This window comes from Leucoraja erinacea, chromosome 1 (assembly GCF_028641065.1).
Source record: "Leucoraja erinacea ecotype New England chromosome 1, Leri_hhj_1, whole genome shotgun sequence".
Lineage (NCBI taxonomy): Eukaryota > Metazoa > Chordata > Chondrichthyes > Rajiformes > Rajidae > Leucoraja > Leucoraja erinaceus.
Genome location: NC_073377.1, coordinates 49,528,288 through 49,542,651, shown reverse-complemented (window position 1 = coordinate 49,542,651; position 14,364 = coordinate 49,528,288). Strand labels below are relative to the sequence as shown.

General features: G+C 40.4%; 1 protein-coding gene across 3 annotated transcripts in view; it reads left to right on the top strand.

Annotated features, from left to right (window-relative positions):
• The window catches only part of plpp1a (phospholipid phosphatase 1a), a 107,789-nt gene that overhangs the window by 44,991 nt on the left and 48,434 nt on the right, over positions 1-14,364 (top strand). For 2 of the 3 annotated variants that reach the window (XM_055634452.1, XM_055634458.1), the window contains exon 2: positions 10,915-11,066. The exons of the other annotated variant lie outside the window; for it this stretch is intronic. In XM_055634452.1, the coding sequence (XP_055490427.1) occupies positions 10,915-11,066 (152 nt within the window). The remainder of the gene's footprint in view (positions 1-10,914; positions 11,067-14,364) is intronic. 3 annotated transcript variants of the gene reach the window in all.

The following is a 14,364-nucleotide window of genomic DNA, read 5'->3' as shown; positions in this document are numbered from 1 at the left end:
TTGTGGAGGAATTGTTGTCACCGATCCTCACTGATAGTGGCCTGTTGGCCAGAAAGTCGAAGCTCCAGTGACAGAAAGGGGAGCTGATTCCTACATCCTGGAGTCTAGAGATGAGTTTAGATGGGATTATGGCATTGAAAGCAGAGCTATTCAACCTCCCTGCCATTGACTCGATCCACACTTCACACTGCTTCGGCAAGGCCACAAACATAATGAAGGGCAAGTCTCACTCCCTCTCTCCCCACTCCCATCAGGCAATATATATCGATGATTTGGATGAAGGGTTTTTAAAGTAACATTAGCAAATTTGCAGATGACACAAAGCTGGATTGCGGTGTGAACCGTGAGGAGACTGCTATGAGGATGCAGGGTGACTTGGACAGGTTGGGTGAGTGGGCAGGTGCAGTTTAATGCAAATAAATGTGAGGTTATCCACTTTGGTGGCAAAAACAGAAAGGCAGATTATTATCTAAATGGTGTCAGGTTGGGAAAAGGGGAAGTACAACGGGATCTGGGGGTCCTTGTTCATCAGTCACTGAAAGTAAGCATGCAGGTACAGCGGGCAGTGAAGAAAGCAAATGGCATGTTGGTCTTCATAACAAGAGGATTTGAGTATAGGAGCAAAGAGGTCCTGCAGCTGTACAGGGCCCTAGTGAGACCACATCTGGAGTATTGTGTGCTGTTTTGGTCTCCAAACTCGAGGAAGGACATTCTTGCTATTGAGGGTGTGCAGCGTAGGTTTACAAGGTTAATTCCCGGGATGGCGGGACTGCCCTATGTTGATAGATTGGAGCGGCTGGGCTTGTATACTCTGGAATTTAGAAGGATGAGAGGGGATCTTATTGAAGTATATAAGATTGTTAAGGGTTTGGATATGCTAGAGGCAGGAAACATGTTCCCAATGTTGGGGGAGTTCAGAACTAGGGGCCATAATTGGTAAGCCATTTAGAACGGAGATGAAGAAAAACTTTTTCACACAGATTTGTGAGTGTATGGAATTCTCTGCCTCAGAGGGCGGTGGAGGCTGGTTCTCTGGATGCTTTCAAGAGAGAGTTAGATAGAGCTCTTAGGGATAGCGGAGTTAAGGGATATGGAGAGAAGGCAGGAACGGGGTACTGATTGTGGATGATCAGCCATGATGACATTGAATGGCGGTGCTGGCTCAAAGGGCTGAATGGCCTACTTCTGCACCTATTGTCTATTGTCATAAGAGGTACAGAGGTTTGAAAATGCCTATCTCCAGATTTAGGTACAGTTTCTTCCCAGCTGTAATCAAGCAACTGAACCGTTCCATCACCAACTAGAGAGTGGTCCTGACTTACCATCTACCTCATTGGAGACATTTGGACTATCTTTAGTTGGACTTTATTGGACTTTATCTTGTGCTCAACGCTACTTCCATTATCCTGTATCTGTACAACGTGGACAGCTTGATTGTAATCATGTATCGTCCTTTTGCTGACTGGATAGCACGTAACAAAAAGCTTATCACCGTACCTTGGTACATGTGACAATAATAATAAACTAAACTAAACGGGTTGTAGGGACGACACTTTACTGTAAGATATTCCAATTCTGGGGAGCAGGAGTTCACTAGGAATGCCACATCCGAGCACCATGCAGAGTTATTTAGAAAGCCGACCCCTGCTTTTTTAACCTTGCCTGAGGAAGGCAAGAAGCCCTCGGCTTGAATCGCATTGTCAGGTGAGGCAGAGGTGAGCCATTTCTCTGCAAAACAGAGCACGCAACAGTCCCTCAACCTGTGCTGTAAGTTTCCTTGCTTCAGAATTTCAGAAGTAAAATCATTTTTCTGTTTTCATTTTTTCTGCTCTTCTGTTAAAAACAAGAATACCTGGATCTCCCTTTGTGATTCAGCCATACCAAATATGTTATTGCTGCTGTTAGAAAAAAATAAATTCTAACAGGGTCGTTTTATTGGAATTTCTAAAATTGTGCCTTTTTTCCTGTTTTTCCAAAGTTTCTATTGCTTTTGTGACTGATGACAACAGATTCACCGCAATTGAACTTGAGACTTTGCCCATTTGTGTCACTTTAATCTGCACAGTGATACACCCTACTAATTAAGTACCAGGAAGGGTGATCAACATTGCGTTATCAGTGAACTGTAACAATATTAACTTTGATGTCAGGCTGTACTTCTGTACTTTGCCCTTTTTCATGGAAAGATCATTATTACAGATGATTTGACTGAGTTTGGCTTGGGCTTCACATTAGATTGTTAAAGTTCATGGCATGCTCAGTTTGAGTTCTAGATGCAATTACTAACTCTTCCGTTCCATTCATTTGTCTGTTTGATTTGGGTGGGGCAATGGCAGGTGTAACTTAATCCTGATAAGTGTGAAGTGATGCACTCATGTAGGTCAAATAAAGGTAGGACAAATGGTAGAGCCTTGGAAACATAAGTCAATGAGAAGCAAATGTCAATGTGACTTCCTTCTTCAAAGAATGGGAGAAACCCATTAGGCAGGGAACTGCCGTAAGGTGCTAGATTCAATAATAAAAAAGGAAATAGCTAATTATTTAGGATGCTGAATATAATTAAATTGATTCGACATGAGTTTTATGAAAGTTAATTCATGTTTGAAAAATTTGCTTGAAAAGGAACCTGATGGAGGTATACAAAATTGAGTGTCATAAATGAGTTGCATAGTAAGAAACTTTCCCTCATGGCAGAAGTGACTAAGACCAGAGGGCATAGGTTTAAGTTATGGACTAAGGTTTACAGGGGATCGGAGGAATAATTCTTCCTACTGAAATCTGGACTATTTGAGAAAGTGACGAAGTCTATATTCTCACAACTTTTAAGACGCATCTGAGTGAGTACTTGAATTGCCAAGGAATAGTAGGTTATGGATAAGGTGCTGCTAACAGTACAGTTCTGCAGGCTCTGCCATTTTTGTCGTCTCTCAAATGATATTGACATTGACTGATAGGCACCTGGTGGCAGATACTGTTTTATGAGCACAGTTTTTAGTTGTTCGGTGAAATTGTACAAAATGCAGAAAACGTGAAATTAAGGTTTGACATCGAAATTAATATTAGATCAAATGAAAGGGAGGCTTGGTGGAGCATATTAATTGATCAAGGGAAGTTTAGGGAGCAAAGGGTCTGAGGAAGGGTCTCGATGTGTCTCAAAATGTCACCCATTCCTTCTCTCCAGAGATGCCGCCTGTCCCACTGAGTTACTCCAGCATTTTGTGGGAGCATAGGTTTAGGGAGGGAATTGCAATGATGGAGACAGATGAAAGTAAAGCTATCGGAGTCATGGAATCATACAACATGGAAACAGGTCCATTACCCCAACTGATTCATGCCAACCAAGCTGATCTCAATCCATTTGCTTACATTGTGGCCTTATCCCTCTAAAAATGACCATCCATGAACCAGGTAATGTGTTTTTTTTAACATTATAGTTGTACCTATTGCTACCATTTCCGTTGGCAGCTCATTCCAGATACCCACCACGCTCTGTGAAAAATATGCCTTTTAGGTCTCTTTTAAATCTTTCCTCTCTCACTTGAAACCTATACCTTCTAGTTTTAGACTACCCGATTCTGATAATAAGACTGTGATCATTCACTTTATCTTTGTCCCTCATCATTTTTTTTAGCTCTTATAAGGTCACCCTGCAGCCTCATTTGTTCCAGGGTTAGTCCCAACTATCCAGTCTGTCTTTTTAATTCAAGCCTCCAGTCTCAATACCATCTTGTTAAATTTTGTCTGCATCTTCTCTATCTTAGTCGCATCCTTCCTCTAGTATAGCGACCAAAACACACAATATTCCAGGTGCAATCAACGTGTTGTGCAGTTATAACATTAAGTCCCAACTCTTGTACTTAAATAACTTGTTGAATGCAAATGTTCCGTATGTTGCGTTCACCACAATGTCTAACTGTGTCGCCACTTTCAGATAACGATATACCTGTACCCTGCTAGTGTATAGGAAGGAAGTGTAGATGTTGCTTTGCACCTAGATAGACACCAAATGCTAGTGTAACTCAATGGACCAGGCAGCATCTCTGGAGAAAACAATTAGGTGGCGTTTCGGGTCAAGACCCTGCTTCAGGCCTGAGCCGCTCAGTTACTCCAGCATTTTGTGTATACCCTGCTAGTGATGGAATGATTCCATATCAGGAGGTGACTGTGGCCAGAACTGGAGGAATATAGATCTCAGAAAGTTAGAGGGCTAACTAGGGAGATGATTACAGACAGAAAGGTGATTTAGGCCCTTGAAAGATTTAAAACCGGTGTGAGTATTTTAAGTTTGAAACCTTGCAGGATTTGAGATAATGAACTTGTTTCACTTACGATGTGACCTGTAAATGTGTTGATGATTTTATTTGGATTGGAATTGGCAGAGAATTGGAAGCAGAATCTTTGGTTGATATTTTTAATATATTTACCCATCCCCTGCATGGATTCTGTGACAAATGTTACACTGACTGAAATGAGTTAAATAATAACTGCATTGACGTGCCCTATCAATGTGTTTTTTACTGACTATTACATTGAGATATGTAGCCACTAGAAACTGAAGAGATCTTTGTAAGTCTTAACTACAGATTGTCCCAACTGTATAGATCGCAACAAAAGTAAAAACTGGTGAGATCGTTTTCCTCTATTTGTGTAATTGACTTTGCTCTTATCACGATGAGCAGAACATTCAGTAAAAGTATTAAAAATTGTAGCTCTTTAAAAAATAAATAAAGTTGTAACTTTGAGAACTTGTGAACAACAATAGGACATTTAGTCCCTTGAGCATATTCTGCTGATATAGAGATCATGGCTAGCTTGTTTCCTTTTTTATCTCCCTTCATTTCATATAATTTTATATGCCCGTATTGTAAAAATCAATCATAAACTTAATAATGTTAACTGAACTAACTAACGCCTGACATTTTGTGAGATGACTTCTACCCTTCCTGATTAGACTAGTGCTGTTGTGCATAGTTCTAAAGACTTGGTTTGTGCATAGTTCTAAAGACTAGTGCTGCTGTGCATACTGTAGTTCTAAAGACTGCTGCGGTCCCAAGATGGAAGTGGGTGCAGAGGTTTTGGATAGATGCTACATCTCCTGCGGTTGCAGGGGAAAGTGGCTGGGGAAGAGGCATGTTGGGTGGTCAAGGATGAGTGAAACAAGGAGTTGCGGAGAGAGTGGGCTTTGCGGTAAAAGGAGTGGTGGGGACTGATGGTGGGATCATCTTGAAGGTGGCAGAAATGTCGGAGAATGTTGTGTTTGATACGGAAGCTGTGAGGGGTGGGGGGGGGGGGGGGGAGGTGAGAACCAGAGGAACTCTATTCTAGTTCTGTCTGGGCGTGAGAGCAGAACTGCAGGTTCATAGAAAAGACATAGGTGTTTCCACAGGCTCCATCCATAGCAGCAATGGGGAAGCCTTGTTTATTGAAGAAAGAAAACATCTCAGATGTCCTTGAGTGGAAAGTCTCAACTTGGGAGGAGATGTGGCAGTGACAGAGAAAAATGGATGATATCCTTTCAGGCGGCAGGGAGGGAGAGGGTGTAGAGTCAGATAGAGGAAGGAGTCAGTGGGTGTTTACTAGATGTCAGTCGATACTGTCCCCTGATATGGAGACGGAGAGATTGAGAAAGGGGAGAAATGTGTGAATTTGAGGGCAGGGTGGAATTTAGCAGTAAAGTTGATGAAAACAACAATTTCTGCACAGGTGCAGAAGGCAGCCCTGGTGCAGATTTGGGGAATGATGCTGGGGTATGTTTGAAACAAATAGCTTTCAACAAAACCAACAAAAGGACATGCATAGCTGGGGCCCATATGGGTACCCACAACTCCATCTTTGTCTGGAAGTTTGCAGGTCCTCATCTCCTGCTAAATATTTTGCTGATAAACATTTCACTCAAAGTTCCAACTGCCCCCCCAAAAATGTATTCCAGGCTGCCAATGTATGTGAGATAGTCATACAGCAAATTATGACACATAAAAGAGTCCATCAGTTCACTGAGTTACTCCTTTCCATCAACCACCCATTTACACTGACACTGCAGTAATTTAATCTAATTTTATTCGCTCTACATTCTCAAAGCAGAGTCACTGTCTCCTGAATAAGTTATAGTACTGGACTATCAATTCTGAGTAATTCTGTGGTTTGTAATGTGCAGCTGCTCTGGAAAGGTGCCTGGGATATTAAAGAGAAGGTCAAAAGCAAGTTTGAGAGCAGAAATGGGCTGGAGTAATTTCAGCCCATCACGTCCCCTGCATTTCTCTATTCTGTTGTTGTATTTTGGTTAGAATGCAATGGAGTTGTATCATTTGCTGTTGCATTTCACCCCCTGCTCCCGTTTAACTTTGAATTTTTTGATATTTGCCAATTGGCCTTTTGTTTAGTTTCAGAGCAAATGCTGCAGTGTTGACAGCTGAGAACTGTCAAGCAATTTGAATTTAGATTTCAAAGTTAACGACCTTTTACTATTATGTTCATCAAGAAATGGCCTGCTAGATGTGGCTAGGCGTTTGCTGGAATGTGGGTGGTTCCACTCCGTGGGCCTTTCAAGATTATTTATATCACTAACGCCTTGGCTTCATTTAATTGTTCCAAGTCACAGAATTCTGTTTCAGTTTTGTGGTAGCAATTGACGATCCATTAAATAATATTTAAAAAATCAATTAGCCTGTGCCAAAATACATCTCATGATGGACAATCTCAAATATTTGTACAATAGACAATAGGTGCAGGAGTAGGCCATTCAGCCCTTCTAGCCAGCACCGCTATTCAATGTGATCATGGCTGATCATCCCCAATCAGTACCCCGTTCCAGCCTCCTCCCCATATCCTATAATTCTATCTTTAAGAGCCCTATCTAGCTCTCTCTTGAAAGTATCCAGAGAACCGGCCTTCACCGCCCTCCGAGGCAGATAATTCCACAGACTCGCAACTCTCTGTGAGAAAAAGTATTTCCTCATGCAGTTTCTGCATGAAAAATAACAACTAATTATTTTCTTCTGACAAAGCCTAGTTACCTGAAAGCTATTGCATATGTTAAACTCAGGGAAATGTTCTGGTCCGCCCAATTCAATGTAGAATAGATGAGAGGCACGTATGCAACAGTATTTGAATAAAAGGAAATTGATTCATATAATACATTTTGAATTCTCTTAAGCTATGTTATTTAAGAAAATGCTATTCCATGTGCATGTTTATTTCCTTTTCAGTGGTGTTAGTAAGATAGTCAACTAGGTTATCTGAATCAAGAAAGCTTTCCTTTCAGACACACCTGCAGTAAAGGTTACACAAAAAAGCTGGAGAAACAAAGCGGGTGCAGCAGCATCTATGGAGCAAAGGAAATTAGTCTGGAGAAGGGTTTCGGCCCGAAACGTTGCCTATTTCCTTCGCTCCATAGATGCTGCTGCACCCGCTGAGTTTCTCCAGCTTTTTTGTGTACCCTTCGATTCTCCAGCATCTGCAGTTCCTTCTTAAACACCTGCAGTAAATGTTGATTTAGTACTTAGTATCACAGTAACGATCAATTCCAACAGCAGCCTGTACAGACCAGTAAAAAATAATAATTGAACCCAGCAACAATAGTAAAACCTGACTTTCGGTTTCCTCGCAGGTGCTTCTACGAAGAGAAATACCAGAATTTTCTACATAAATCTCTCAAGTTATTTAGGGATATTGGTGACTCTCGTATTACGGGGTGTTTCTATAAAATGGTTTGAATCGCAATTTTCCATAATGCAAGGTCATGTCATCTACATGTGTCGGGAAATGCAAATCAAAAAACGAAATGTGTTTATTAAATTTTTTTTTTTTACAAATTCTGTAAGAGCTCATTTTAATCCACATTTCAAAGTTTCAGGTAGTGATTTGTGAATTCTGTAAGGGTAAAATTCTGTTACCTGAATGATTGTAACATCGGGGTTGCCTGCATTTGTTAGCATTACTCATTTTTCTGTTTCAATGATCTGTTCATTATCTTTTGCAGCAATGATGCACATTAGAAATGATTTTAAAAACACTTAACAGAGATGACTGTTTAGTGTTTACATAACATAGAGATAACAAATATTATTTTGAGAAACAATTCACATAATATGTTGCTGCACATATAGTAGGTTATTATCTCTAACTGCTGTTATCCTTTCCCAGTTCGCAAAGCCTATTAGAAATTTGATTACATAGACATGGAACAGTAGAGCCCAGGAACAGGCCCTTCAGTCCACGATGTCCCTGCTCACCATGATACCAATTTAAACTAATCCCATCTGCCTGCACATGGCCTATATTCTACTGTCCCCTGCCTCTTGGTCTACCCATATAAATGTTTAAATTTGTCCTTGTATCATAAAATACATTGAATGGAGGTTAATTCCATTAATTTGATCTTCTGTTCACATCAGAGTGTTTATTGGAAGTTGAAGCATGCACCTGTTATTCAATTGACCATTGATATATGCCCATTATGTACATATTTGTGCCTGCTGCATAAATTCATGAAGTCTTGGATCAAAGATGTTATTTGATGTCACTGTGATTACATTGCTTTTTCTTTCTTCCCCATGTTAATGAACAAGGTTGAATTTGTTAAGGCATTCAAACAAACCTCTTCAGTAGTTCACCTAAATGTTCACTTGTGCATAAAAATATCAGCATCTGATTGACTGTAGGGGGGTTATGAACTAAGAAACTGATCCCGGTATAGAAACATAGAAAATAGGTGCAGGAGTAGGCCTTTCGGTCCTTCAAGCTAGCACCGCCATTTAACATGATCGTGGCTGATCATCCAGAATCAGTACCCCGTTCCTGTATGAATCAAGGAAGAAAACCATGTAGAAATAAATAGTTTCATTGCAAAGCTTTTGGCATTCTATTGTGAAGAGCTAGTAAAGACAGCTGCAGGAAACACACAGTTCAAGCCTAAGGGTCTGTTAAAATGCCGGGAGACTGAAAGTTCATTAATATTTTGTGAAAATTATTCGGCTAATCTTTCATTATCCTTTTATCTGATTCTAGGTTGTTTCTTTTTGTGCTGCTGTTTTTAATGCTTTTTTCCCTATTTTACTTCTTGTGCCATCCATTGCCCTAAATGGCTGGCTGGTAGGCAGTCATGCTGACTGCTGCTGCCCACTTGGTTGACAGGTTGCACATGGTGGCAGATATGACGGGCACTTTTCATGCCCTCTGTTTAGGTATGTTACAAAACCTACCTGAATCGTGGCTGAGCATCTGCCCTACCCCGTGTGCGCGATTTTTGCGCTGTTTAGCGGGGGCGGGTTTAAAACGCGATTTTTACTAGGCTGTTGCAATCGAAAATGTTCAGCCTTGTAAATAATTAACGGAGAATCGCTGAAAGACCCCGTCGCAAAAGGTATTATTAGTTTTTATGGCCTTGTAAAATAGTTATAGTAGTTTAAAAATCACTCTCTCAACCCGCAACCTCTCGCAGCCCCAGGGTTTTATAAAGCAAACAATTAAAGGTATGTACCTTATTTTTACATTAAATGGGGCTTCTTAAGAACCCTGTTATTAAAGTTTTCTATAGCGAGTAGTTCATTTTGGGCCCTTTATATCCCGCAGTGTTTTTCTGGGCACTTGAGGGCACAAATCCAGCGCAATGTGAACGTTCTAAACCAGCGCGTTCACAGGAACCCATTAGAAAGCTGATTTAAATTGACTTTAATTTACAGCAATTGAACGCTAAATTCCTTCCATTTGGCCTATAAATTGATGTAAATGAGATTTAAAAATCATGTTTTATTGTGAATTATTTGTGAATATTATTTGGACACTTGGGCTATTTAAAAATGTTAATCATTTATTAAGAAATGGATAGATGTTTAGATCTAGTAATTGAAGTTTGAAATTAGCTACAATTGGGTAACTAACTAATTGTATGCTTTAATTTCAGGTCATCCAAATAAGATTATTTTATATTTGTTTCAGAATGCTTCAATCTATGATAACTGAAAATTTCATTCAGTTCTCTTAATTTTTAAGAAGGTTATGGGCTTTTGACTGTCCACGATCACAGCTTTTTTGTTATGTCCATAGAAAATCAATAGGGAACAAGATGCTAATTTCCGAGTATGAAAATGGCCATAACTTTTTTATTACTTGAGATATGAAAGTGAATTAGGTGTCAAATTAAACTCATTGTTATGCTTTATCTGATGGGATAAATTGCAGACTTGATTTTTTAAATCTCAAAATTTTGTAACATCTACCCAGAGATGTCTCATAGAAACATAGAAACATAGAAATTAGGTGCAGGAGTAGGCCATTCGGCCCTTCGAGCCTGCACCGCCATTTAATATGATCATGGCTGATCATCCAACGCAGTATCCCGTACCTGCCTTCTCTCCATACCCTCTGATCCCTTTGGCCACAAGGGCCACATCTAACTCCCTCTTAAATATAGCCAATGAACTGGCCTCAACTACCCTCTGTGGCAGAGAGTTCCAGAGATTCACCACTCTCTGTGTGAAAAAAGTTCTCCTCATCTCGTTTTTAAAGGATTTCCCCCTTATCCTTAAGCTGTGACCCCTTGTCCTGGACTTCCCCAACATCGGGAACAATCTTCCTGCATCTAGCCTGTCCAACCCCTTAAGAATTTTGTAAGTTTCTATAAGATCCCCTCTCAATCTCCTAAACTCTAGAGATTATAAACCAAGTCTATCCAGTCTTTCTTCATAAGACAGTCCTGACATCCCATCTCTATGCGTGACTTTGTAAATCAACATGTTGGTTTGCTGAATTGCAACAGGTCGGGCACCTTTAAACTTTCCACTGCTTTAAACATGTCCGCAGCTTGTTGCGAGTGAACTGGTGCATTTGTATCAGGTAATGTTTGGACGTCAATCACGGAGAAGCATGTATCGTATCTAATTAAACTGACAGATTGGTTTCTTGTTGCTTTACTAGCTGGATTGCCTTTTGCAATTCTTTCAACGATGCGCACTCCATTCAGACGAGGATTTTACTGTAATGATGAAACCATCAAGTACCCATACAAAGAAGACACCATATCCTACCAATTATTAGCTGGCATTTTTATTCCAGTTGTTCTACTGGTAGTAAGTCAACATTTTTATTCCACACAATTGTTGCTTTCACTTGTTATTGTAAATTATGCTGCTTAATAATTGGCAAGAATATGTCACGCAAGGGAATCTACGGCTTGCTTGACTCTTTGACACTTGCAACAGAATTCGGGAAGTTCCAATCACTGTCTAGTTAACTGTTCGCTCTTTGGTGGCAATTTGGGCCATGAGAATTAGAAACATAAACAATAGGTGCAGGAGTAGGCCATTTGGCCCTTCGAGCCAATATGGTCATGGCTGATCATCAAAAATCAGTACCCCGTTCCCCATATCCCTTGATTCCTTTAGTCCTTAAGAGCTAAATCTAACTCTCTTTTGAAAACATCCAGTGAATTGGCCTCCACTGCCTTCCGTGGCAGAGAATTCCACAGACTGACAACTCTGGGTGAAAATGTTTTTCCTCATTTCAGTCCTTATTCTTAAACTGTGACCCCTGGCTCTGGACTCTCCCAACATCGGGAACATTTTTCCTGCATCTAGCCAGTCCAATCCTCTAAGAATGTTATATGTTTATATAAGATCCCCTCACATCCTTCTAAATTCCAGTGAATACAAGCCCAGTTGACCCATTCTTTCATCATAGGTCAGCCCCGCCATCCCAGGAATTAATCTGGTGAACCTACACTGCACTCCCACAATAGCAATAATGTCCTTCCTCAAATTAGGAAACCAAAATTGCACGCAATACTCCAGGTGTGGTCTCGCCAGGGCCCTGTACACCTGTAGTAGGACCTCCTCACACATAAACTCAAATCTTCTTGCAATGAAGGCCAATGATTGGCTTTCTTCACTGCCCTTATTTGTCTATATGTATGTTATGTCAGCTCTTCATACCTGCAAGTGGTCAGATTCAGCTCTTTCAAAATTTGCTGTAATAATCAAGATGCAAATGATTATAGAGATTTTTAACTTGTAAGAGTCTATCACTAATTTGCCAGCCAAAAAGATTGGTTCCAAGCATACATAATGGTAGGCTTTACATTCTTCAATGATATGCCATGACGAGCTCTAGACCAGTGGTAGTAGTGCCCAAAACTCGGGGCACAGCAGGAAAAAGATGGCATACTTTCTGGGTGGTTACATTTTGCTCAAATCACCAAGTCCCCTTTGTAATCAGGCAATGTCCTCAGATATGGTTCACCTCTTGTGGAACCATGGCATGATCCTCACTTGCCTACTCTTTTATAAGCTTAGGACTGGAAGGCATCTGGTGTCCGCTACCTCACTTTTGTCAGGTGCCACAATGTGTGATTGACTCTTAAAACCCTCTGAAGTACCTTGTGTACACTGTGTAAAACAACCATGTAGAAGATGCTGATCAATCTCTCATGTTGTCATACGCCTAGGTTTTGTAGGAGACACTAGTTTTCAGAGTTAACATTTCAATGAGGTATAAAATGGGTTATCATTATGCCATTTGCAGGGATTAAAATATAAACCACTCAGTGGTATATTCCACAGGAATGACAAACTGATTGTAAAACATGAACCATTGAGCTACTTGTGTTTGAGAGTTTTAGGTTAGTGTCCATATTGGAAATGGTTATTGGTTCACATGGTTTCTTCCTTATCCTCTACTACTTGTGGACCAGGAATCTCCATTTCATCTTATTTGCTAGAATTCAAATCCGAATGTTTCATACCATGAAGCAGATTATCCCGAAGCTTAAACCTCCAACTCCTCAAATGCTGCATTCTGCAGCATTTCTTGTTTCACAAGATTGTTTTGGAAAATTTACCTGGATGTGTAAAATCTACAAAATATTGGCGTCTCTGTTTCAACAATCCAAACGTGTGCTTTTGTCTGAGCATGTCCATCACCAAAGTGTATTCTCCGATGTTGATGACCCTGGAGAATGAACTTCGTCTCTCAGTGATTTGCCCAGGTTTGCGTGACCAAATAATGGGAGAAACCCATGGGTTACTGCAAAATGAAGCTATCATAACTACTTCCTGAATCAAGAAATTTGCTAGCATCGTGATAAAACGGTCACTGCACGAAACAATGGCATTTATCCCATTGTGACTTTGCCGGTAGAAACAAATGCAATTAATCCTCCTCCTCAATCATTGACATAATTGTCCCTTCAAGTACTTCTCCTTTTTCATATTCAGTACTGCACCTGGATCTGCTTTTGTCACAGTCTGCACAATCCAGATCCTAACCACTCAATGGTTTTCCTTGTGTTTTGTTTTGTATTCATTTCACAACTGCGTCCTCTTGTTCGTAACTCTTCTACTATAGTGGATAGTTTCTCTCTATTTACTTTGTCAATGCCATAAAGTGACTTGAAATCTCTGTCAAATCCCTAACCTCAAATTCCTTTGTAGCAAATCTGTGTGTTTTCTCTGAGGTTTTCATGTCATTCTTAAAGTGCAGTGCATGTAATTATGCATAAACCTCTCGTGGTAACCAAACTTATGTTTATGAAAAGTTTCAACCTCATTTCCTTACTTCTGCACTCTCAGTGGCTTTAAGTAAGCCCCAGTTTCTTTGTGCATTTTTCTGTCCTGTCACCTTCGAGGATTTGTATACATGTACCCCCAAATCCTTTATTTCTTTTGTGCTTTTTAGATTTAATGTTTGATGCAAATAATGAGACAAATATTGAGATTGTCTTGCTGCCAGTGTCTGTTGTAGTTTTCTTCTATGTCAATGCATCTTAGATGCCACTTAATGTATTCTGGTGTCTTGCAAATCATGGCATTATTTGCCCATTCCAATGGATTTGTCTTTCTTTTGTAAATGTTATATTTGTTTTTTAGTTAATTAATGTATACACTGGCTTTTGTAAAGATCTGCTTCTGGTAGCTTTGAAATATTAGCTTCCATTGAAGCTTAATATGGCGGCAACTCCCATTGGTGGAAGATCTTGAAAACTGGTTGCAGACCAACCTGGAACAAGCAACTTGACTCGGTGAAAATTTCTTCTTTAAAGCTGGGCTTCCAAGGCCAGGTGGCATTCCCAGACACGACCAAATAACATGCAGCCCTGATTTTAACAGAGGGTGAAATAGGATGGTGATTTGATTCCCAGCCTTATTAAAATAGCCAAGGCCCATCTCCGAAGTCCTGCTTGAACTTGGTAACAGTAACACCACCCCAGGTGGTGGGTGAGGATGCTGGATAACTAGCGGATATGAACATAGTAAGTGGCAGGAGGGTAGGGAAGGCCCAAGGCATCTATGTTAGCCAGAGGAAAGTGCTCCACATCTTCATGGCCTACAACAGTACTTGCCACTTTTCCTGTACTTGGTGCCTGATCACACC